Source organism: Eschscholzia californica, unplaced genomic scaffold (assembly GCF_041429995.1).
Source record: "Eschscholzia californica isolate CP2 unplaced genomic scaffold, dmEscCali1.0.p SCAF_3, whole genome shotgun sequence".
Lineage (NCBI taxonomy): Eukaryota > Viridiplantae > Streptophyta > Magnoliopsida > Ranunculales > Papaveraceae > Eschscholzia > Eschscholzia californica.
The window spans coordinates 62,669,926-62,679,130 of record NW_028238420.1 but is presented as its reverse complement, the minus strand read 5'-3'; the positions used below and the strand labels follow the sequence as shown (position 1 = coordinate 62,679,130).

Genomic DNA, 9,205 nt, shown 5'->3' with positions numbered 1-9,205 from the left:
ATCAGTGGACCACTCTTCCTGGGTACCTTGTTCGTCCATCAAGTCTCCATTTCGGGCTTCCATGGTAGTGTGGTGATGCATGTTTTCATTAATAATTTGACAGGAATGTCCTTCCAACTGTGTATTGGGCCCAGGACCCATTTCGACTTCCATAGGATAAGTTTTCCTCTCTTCAAGAACCGTTGACTGTAGTGTACCAAGAGAATCTTGGACCCTAATTGTCATCTAAAGGCCCTTAAGGTCATCCTATGGGACATGAGAGTCCAGTTATTCATATGCTTATGTTATTTATACCCAATCCAATAAATAATGGTTTTCCATTTATATGAGAATCGAACTTATTGAGACTTTTGATACGCGGAGTAGGTGCCCAACCACTTCACCGAAGGGTGGCAGACAATTTTTACTTGTTGTTAGTATTTCCTTTTGTATTATATTATTCATATGGATAAATTTGTTCTTAAACTAGAATCTACCAAAATGTCCAAGAAAGTCATTCATTTTTTTATTGACAAATTTGTCTCTCTTTTGAAATACTTGTGATTGTGTGTCTCAGACATTCGTAACTTTAAAATATCTGTGACTGAATGCTCCAAACATTCACGGACTTAGAAATTATTGTGATTGAATGTTGCGGATCGCAAACTTCATAATGTCAACCAAAATCTTCATTTAGTACACCTGTAAGCTGAATACATAAGAGCAAACTTTGTTACGGTACAAATGATTGTTAACTATCAGAATATGTTTATTTTTTCCAGGACAGTACAAATGATTGCCAACCGTCAAAATAAGTTTACTTTTTTTAGTATTCAATTATATGAAGTGACTAACAGAGAGAAGGAAGCTGTTACCCGAAACAATCGTATCAGTACTAAACGACAATCTTTTAGATATAACATAAGCCGTGGATTGCCAGTATTATTTACAAGTAAATCAGCTAAATAAGAAACAGACTTTGTTCAGTGTAAGAATGTACAAAGAATAACGAGCAATCAATTACATTGTCATATATGTCTAAAGTAACTTTTATATATTGCCGTTTAAAATCGGTTTCTCAAATACAAATTTATCCGGTCTCGGTTGACTTAAATTTTCTTTTATGGTATAACTATACCTCTGTATTTGCCAGACGTGTATATTTTACCGGTTAAATTATAATTCTTTTCTACTTTTAAGTTAGAAAATTTTAAATGATCGCAATCACTGATAGAAGATGAATATTGACCGGTTAAAACTAGAAAAAATTGAGGCGAAACCGATTCAGCTTGGCATATAAGTAAAGTTCATGTTATATAGTGTATCCCATCAAAATTGCCTTTATACAACACAATTTAATTCTAAAAAACAGCAAATAATGATTCCAAAAAGAAGGGAATAGAAGGTTTGTATTTACTTCTCTTGTCTTTATCACATACAAATAACAAGCCACATTTCAATTGCTTGAGTTGTACTGACACACTCTGTAACCGTCACTATTATATTCATCTCTATCCTCTCTCCATCTCTCTCTATATATTTGGATGTCACTTTCAGTGTCTCTATCAAATAGTTGAAGTCTGAGAAAGTCTTATCAAAACCCTCAAAGGTGTTCGTTTACTAATCTTCATAGTAACCCTTTTCTTAATTTCCCATACAAAATGGAAGTTGCCCTTGCTGCTTTCTATAGGTCTAATCTCAAGAAAGAAGGTAATATACTCACACCTAGCTAATACTATAATTTGTTATGATGAGGTTAGATCTTCATGACCTAATTTCTTTCTTTAGGTTTTTATTTTCTTTGGCAAATTTCTTACTTTTCCATTTGAAAACACTGGAAACAAAAAGAATAGGTTGTTTTAACTTCCTATGAGTTCATTTTGAGTTTTTTTTCTTTTTAAATTGTCGAGGTTGAAAAATGTATCTTGTTAAAATATTAGGGTGTCCTTAGATTTTTCTAATATAAGTTTTATTTTAGTTGAAGGATCGGAAATCACTTTGACGGAGGAGGATCTCCCAACTGATATGAAGTTGGAAATATTTTCTAGATTACCAGTTGAAGTACTCTACAACTGTGGACAAGGCGGAGACGTAGAATGGGAAACTCTCCTCCGTCGACCTTACTTTATCAAAATGTATTTAAGTAATGTTCTTCCTTTTGATAAGACTGGAGGTTACCTCTACCTGAAGGACAAATCTGCTTATGAATCAAATGAACAACTCTATTATGAAGAGTATGATTTAAACGACGGAAAATGTATTAAGACAGTTACAAACATCTACCACCCTCCAATTTGGAGGCATGAGATGTTGATCGGCTCATGCAATGGTTTAGTTTGTCTAGTTATGAGTGGAGTTTTCGAAGTACACGAAATTGTGTGTATCTTCAATCCTCTTACGAAAGAAAGAGTTGAGCTTCCAAAAGGTGACTCCAATTTTAAATCTTTGATAGCAAACCATCTTATTCTTCCAATGTTTTATGGGTTTGGTTATGTTTCTTCTACCAACGAATACAAAGTCATCAGAATCTTGTTTCGTCACCTCGTCGATGTCTGGGTTGGATCTGTTCAAGTATACACTCTTGGTAGTGATAAGGACTGGCGAAACAAAGAAGACATACACAACTGGCTGCCATGGAAATGTACCTATGCTAATAGTGCTGTTCATTGGCTTAAAGGTGAAGATAGGACTATAATCGCATTCGATTTGGAAGAAGAGAAGTTCCTAGTGCTCCCAAACCCACCTTGTTTTGTTTCTGGTCCGGGTAATTTTTTCGAACTTAAAGTGTTGGGGAAACAGTTATGTCTTGTTCATACATGTGAACATACTATGAGTGTGTGGTCATTCAATGGCACTGCTAGTAGTTCTCCAACCGAAGAGAAGAACTACCAATTGGGGTGTTGGCACAAGGAGTTTACAATGGTTTTCGAAGGCATGGTCAAGCTGTCTGAGTATGAGATTTTTGCATTTACAAAGAGTGGTAAGGTTTTGATGTGGTACAAACCCTACAATATCCATGCTTGGGTAATACCACCATTGATGCGGCAGAATTATGTTCTCTGTCGTTATGATCCTAAAACTACAAAATTAGAAAAACTCGGCGGTAGGATACAATATATTAATAATGTAATCCCCCATTTGAACACTTTAGTTTCTTTGAAAGCTCTCGGAGAAACAAATGCAGTAATTGAATGACAAGAGGAGAGTTTCACATACATACCCTAGACGCGAGGTACTTTGCAAGCCAACTTATTTTTTACCTTACAAGATGTTTATATCTAGATTCTGACTTCTAATTACATCTGCAGGGTACTAAGATGGATGGAAGAGCATGGATATCTTATGCTGGGGAGGAAGATATGACTCTTAATAAAGTTATGTGTACTTCGATTTAATTATGTATAAGTTTGGTCCTTGGACTAATGAAACTATATTCTCAATTATAATACCATCTAAATTTGAGCATTAACCAACTTTGTTACAAAAATTATAGGTTCTCGATCTGATTACATTTTAAACTGAGATGCAGTCATATCGATCTATGTAGTTTCTTCTTCTTCCTTGTTTGTGTCCTTCATCTGAGGTTTCCTAGGCATCATTTTAATGATTATATATTGTCTTTTTCAATTAAAAAAGGTGGGGTTTAAGTTTAACCATTACTAATATTCAACTCTATGAGTTAGAGGTTGGGCTCCCAAATTCAAAAGTTTGATAGTCAGCCCCAACCGAGGTCTTAGAAGAGGGGAACCCCAAGACTGGAATGTCCAAGGGAGTTGTTGTCCTAAAAAGATCACTCATTTTTTAATTGAGCGTTCTAAATTTAGATAAGTAGTTTTATATATGAAATTTGGACTGAAATCCCCTCAAACATGGCACGCACACACAAAGAAATTATGTTTGAGTAGAGTCTCCCATTCAGGAGCTCCGGTTGAAGTTGCTCTAAGAGTGCGAAATAAGTTGAAGTTGCTGAGGACCTGAGGTGAAATCATTCATTATTATAACAATGAAGTTCATGATCTTGTGGTTGATAGGAGATAGATTAGGTCAAGAGAAAAAAGAGGAAGATTGACATCCCTATGTATAGATTTTATTGGAAGAAAAAACGCCTTTGGCTGTCCACAGCCAGTCGTTCACTATTTGTTGCTATATATGTTTGCCTCTGAGTCTCTGCGACCATGGCACAAAAGTTCTCCATTTCGACAACTTTTACAACATCAAATTTGTTGGGGGTATTACTATTTTTTTTTCGCATATAGGGTATTACTATATTTGTAGTCTTTAACCCTGTGATTCTGGTACACACTTTGTTAAAGGTATTACATAAAAGTGAAAGGTAAATTTATCTTTTTGTGGAGTGAAATTTTGTAGAATCAATGTAAGAAACCTAAACCTACATAGAACAGAACAATGGTGGAGGAAGGAGGGTCCATAGGACGCAATAGTCTCTCAGAAGCGAGGTAACACCCTTTTATTTCCGATCTCTCATAACTTGATAGTAACACTATCTAAATATCATAAAAAAAATTAGAGACCAAAATGCGACTACAAAATAGACGAATTTTTGTTATGGCTTTAGTTCGTAGCTGAAACAAAAAACCGTAGCAAAAGATCAATAACTACGGATAAGGACCTGTGAGACAGATAGTTCCGTAGCAAATAGTTTTAGCTACAAACTTTTTGTTGTGGAACCTGTACCGTGATTAAAAGGCGTCTTTTAGCCATGACAATGTCCCTAGCAAAAGATCTTTCTATTTTGAAAAACATAATACTATTTAATGAAATTTACCTTGTGTGTAGTAAAAAGACTATGTAACTATGATAAGGGTTCATTGCAATTATTATTATATACACAAAAGTTCATTGCATTTATTAAATAAATAATTAAATCAATGGATATTCATCAAAAGAGCACACTCAATAAACCCTCTACTGTCCACCACCCTTTGGTGTAACGGTTGGACACCCCTCTTAAGACCGTGAGGTCGTGGGATCGAGTCTCGGTGGAAGCAGTTGCCATCAAGATTTATCCTATGTAATTTAGGCTATGAATAATGTAATAATTTGTCGGGCTTTAGGCCTCTTCGTTGTCGGCTTTAGGCCCCTTTCATTCTCAGTTTAAATTAGGCGGTTATCGTGCTCATTACATCTCCATGATGCATCTATGCCTTGTAACGACAACGTAGACCGTAGTCGAATTCTCAAAAAAAAATTAAAAATAAACCCTCTACTAGCACTTGTAATATTTATTGCAAGGTAATTTGACGTCTGAATATGCATGTGGCTAAATAAGACTGAGCACTCTCCTCATTTTCGTGGATCGACCTGCATGCAATTTCTTAGTTAATAACCTTCGGGAGTCTTTAAGTTCACAAAAAAATAGGGTCCCATCGATTGAAATGAACTATTAGAACAAGCATTAATGTTGAAGAGATTTAAGCCACCACTCAAATGAGATTAGAGATCGAATGAACTAAGAAATCAAATTTGAAAAATTAATTTATTGAGTTCAGAAGATCTGACCTATAGGTATAGTTTACCATTCCAACAATTTGAAATTCCAATCGTAACAAAGTTTTGTTTCAAATTGTACTAGATAATTAAGAGACTATATTGGATGTTACACTGATCCAGAAAGGGTCCACGGGTTTTAGGCCTAAAATAAAATTCAAAAAGAGATTAAGGTCCAATCTTCCCAGGAAATAGGATTTTAGTCCTTTTCTCTTTTGGAAGAAACATTGTTGTATAAATATGTGTTATGTATGACACATATAAAAAAAATGAAATAAAGTATGAAACTTTAACAATAAATAACAAGAAACAAAACAATAATCAATATAAAGAAAAACATTGTAACTTTGATATCTAGACATACTTTAACTATACTAAATGTGTTTAGTTGTAGAAATATACGTAATTGATACAAAATAACGTGTACATTGCGAAACAAATAGTAAGTTTAAAATCAATCGAAAAAATATGAGAAAAAAAAAAGAAAGAGAATTTTGGGGATTGGTTTCCAAAAGTAGGTTTTTCCTTATATAAAAGGTTATAAAGGTTTTTATGATTAAATAAAAATGATAAAGATCTATTTTTTCTTTAGAGTAGGATTAATTTGGACTAAATATCCATTATAATTATTATTTTGGCTTAAAATCCTATATTAATATTAGAGTTGACTAAATGTGTATTTAGGTGTACATTTGGACTAGGAACCCAAAAATAATTTCACATTCAAAGAAGAATATAAAAAAAGGTTAAAAACATGGATAAATTGATAACATAATACAGTATAAACAAAAGATTAAAAAAATAAATTGTAGGTGACTCTGAGTGAAGGAATAACGTGGTCCACAATCGTTTTAACAGTTACAGAAATTTTGTAATAGTTTTTCATAACCAACTTGTGATATGTAGGATTGTAGGCAATAAGATTGCGACCTCGGCTATTATTGAATCAATACCAAAAATATCCTCCAAACATATATATTTAAGAGAAAAGGTTATTGACATGTCATTCGCAACAGAGCTAGTGAGCAAGTGACACAAGTATCTTAATTTGCACAAAGAACATAATTGGGACCATAAGCATGAATAATAACATTCACTTTCTATTAAGGGCTCATAATTAAAAGAAGGGTAGTTTTAGAAGAAATTATCTGATTTTAAAGGTCAATGGACGGTAACGACAAAAAGAGGGTCATCTAGATGTTTTCGATAAACTATGGAGCTACGCAGAGAGCTGGTCATAAACTATAGGAAAATATAATTTTAACAGTTAATGGACGGTAACAACAAAAAAGTCATCTGGTATTTTCGCTAAACTATATAACTACGCCGGAAGGTAGTCATAAATTAGGGGTCATTTAAAAAATACCCCTAACTAAAAATTCAAAAGTTTTTGCAACAACTCCCATCAAAATTTAAATTTTGAAAACAACAAAAAAGGATTGCAAAAGAAGAAGGTTTGAATTTACTTATCTTGTCCTTATCATTTGGTACAAATGTAAATAACAATCACTCTCATATTCATCTAATCATCTCTATCCTTTTTCTCTATCTTTCTCTATATATTTGAGTGTCTCTATCAAATAGTTGAAGTCTGAGAAAGTCTTATCAAAACCCTACTTTTCTTTAATTTCCCATGCAAAATGGAAGTTGTTCTTGCTGCTTTCTCTAGGTTTAGTCTCAAGGCTCTCAGCAATCAAGGTAATATACTCACAACTCCACTACAATACCTTTTCTCCTACCTACTACTATTTATATTTTGTTACTAAGTAGTGAGCAGGAGAGTTCAACAAAAAAAAAAGTAGTGATCAGGAGAATATGGGAGAGAAAGTTGAATCAACAGCCAGGAATATTTTTTTTGCTTTTTTTGCGATTTAGAAGACAAATCAATAGAGAGCTGACTCTTAAATCACAGCCTTTGATTTAGTTTTCTCTCCCAAATTGACCCTGAATTTCAAGTGGCCTTATCATTTGTTATTTTTGCTATACAGAAAGTTACATCTTCTTCACCTAATTCCTATGTTAAAGAAGAATGAAACCCTAATATATTATTTTCTCCACAGTTTTTCTTTTCTGTAGTAAATTTCTTACTTTTCCAGTTGAAACACACATCCATGAAATGATGGTAAATGGAGAGATTGTTAAGGTAGTCTAAGTGGGAGTTAGTCTAGCATATTTCATTGTTACATTGAAACCTAAGATTATTTCCTTTCAAAATCAAAGATTAATTAGGGTGTCCTAGATTTTTCTAATTTAATTTAATTTTAGTTGCAGAATCGAAAAACACTTCGATGGAGGATGATCTCCCAACTGATAAGAAGTTGGAAATATTTTCTCGATTACCAATTGAACTACTCTACAACTTTGGACAAGACGGAGGCGTAGAATGGGAATCTCTCCTACGTCTACGTTACTTTAATAATATGTATCTAAGTCATGTTCTTCCTTTCGATAAGACTGGAGGTTACCTCTACTTGAAGGGGAAATCTGCTCATGAATCAAATGAACAACTCTATTACGAAGAGTATGATTTAAACGACGGAAAATGTAACAAGACAACCACAAACATTCAAAAGCTATCAAAGCTTCGTATTAACAGAGGGGACAAGATCAATTTGTGGTTCGACGATTGGACGAAGAAAGGGGCTTTTAGAATGAAATTCTCATCTCTTTGGAGAGCTTCCAAAAAGAATTCTATCTCGGATAACATTGGAGATAATTTTTCAGATGATTTATGGAATTTTCATTTCTCTAGGCCTATAAAAGAATCAGAGATTCTAGATTTATTGACCATGCTTGAAGCTACCACATAGGCATCTAAGTCTCTATACTCCAGAAGCGATGAGAGAATATGGGCTCCTCACCCTGATGGCTTCACTGTTACGTCCCTATACCAAGCTTTGGAACAAATGGATAGCCACCCTATGGTCATCACCTCTTCTTACTACTGGAATAAGGTTATTCCTACAAAAGTCTCTTTCTTTCTTTGGGCTTTGGAGCATTGTTCAATTCCGACAACCGATAGCATGATCAAGAAAGGATTGATTATTCCTAATAGATGCTCTCTTTGTAAGATGGATGGAGAAACACAAGACCATTTATTTCTCCTATGTCCTTTCACTAAGAAAGTGTGGAATTCTTTATCACGAGCTATCCTTCTTAGCTCCGCCCAGTCAATTGCTCAAGTCCTTAGAGAATGGAAGCACAAGAAAAACAAAGATACGAAGAGCTTCATCAACCTTTGCATCCTCCCAGCTACTATTTGGGTCATTTGGAGTGTGAGAAATACTAGATTACTTGATGTGGAATCTGATAAAGAGGAAACAATAGAAACCATAGTTGTTAAAATCAAAGGAATGGTATTCCACTGGGCTATCAAACAGCCATGGATCAAGAATATAAACTTTAGTGACTTCATTTGTAATTGGGATGCTTTATCAAGGCTTTAAGCCTTCCAATGTATTAACTTGTAATATTGTTGAGTTTTCCGTAGCCTTCTCGGCTACCATTACTCGGTCTATTAATGAACTATTTTGCTTCTTCCAAAAAAAAACCACAAACATCTTCCACCCTCCAATTCGTGAGCACGATATGTTGATCGGCTCGTGCAATGGTCTAGTTTGTCTTGCTATGAGTGGAATTTTCGAACTACACGAAAGCGCGTGTATCTTCAATCCTCTTACAAGAGAAAAAGTTGATCTTCCAAACAGTTACTTGGATT

The 9,205-nt window shown here is 34.3% G+C and overlaps 2 protein-coding genes across 2 annotated transcripts; both read left to right on the top strand.

Moving 5' to 3' along the window:
* The first annotated feature begins 1,543 nt into the window (after positions 1-1,543).
* Positions 1,544-3,448, top strand: LOC147553033 (F-box protein At3g07870-like). Its single transcript, XM_086666478.1, has 2 exons — positions 1,544-3,211; positions 3,288-3,448. The coding sequence occupies exon 1, from the start codon at positions 2,005-2,007 to the stop codon at positions 3,172-3,174; it is 1,170 nt and encodes a 389-aa protein (XP_086522604.1). The 5' UTR covers positions 1,544-2,004; the 3' UTR covers positions 3,175-3,211; positions 3,288-3,448.
* A 4,945-nt stretch (positions 3,449-8,393) lies between these two features.
* On the top strand, positions 8,394-8,933 carry LOC147553032 (uncharacterized). The gene has a single exon (XM_086668675.1). It carries the CDS (start codon positions 8,394-8,396, stop codon positions 8,931-8,933), a length of 540 nt encoding a protein of 179 aa, XP_086524801.1.
* The last annotated feature ends 272 nt before the right edge of the window (positions 8,934-9,205 follow it).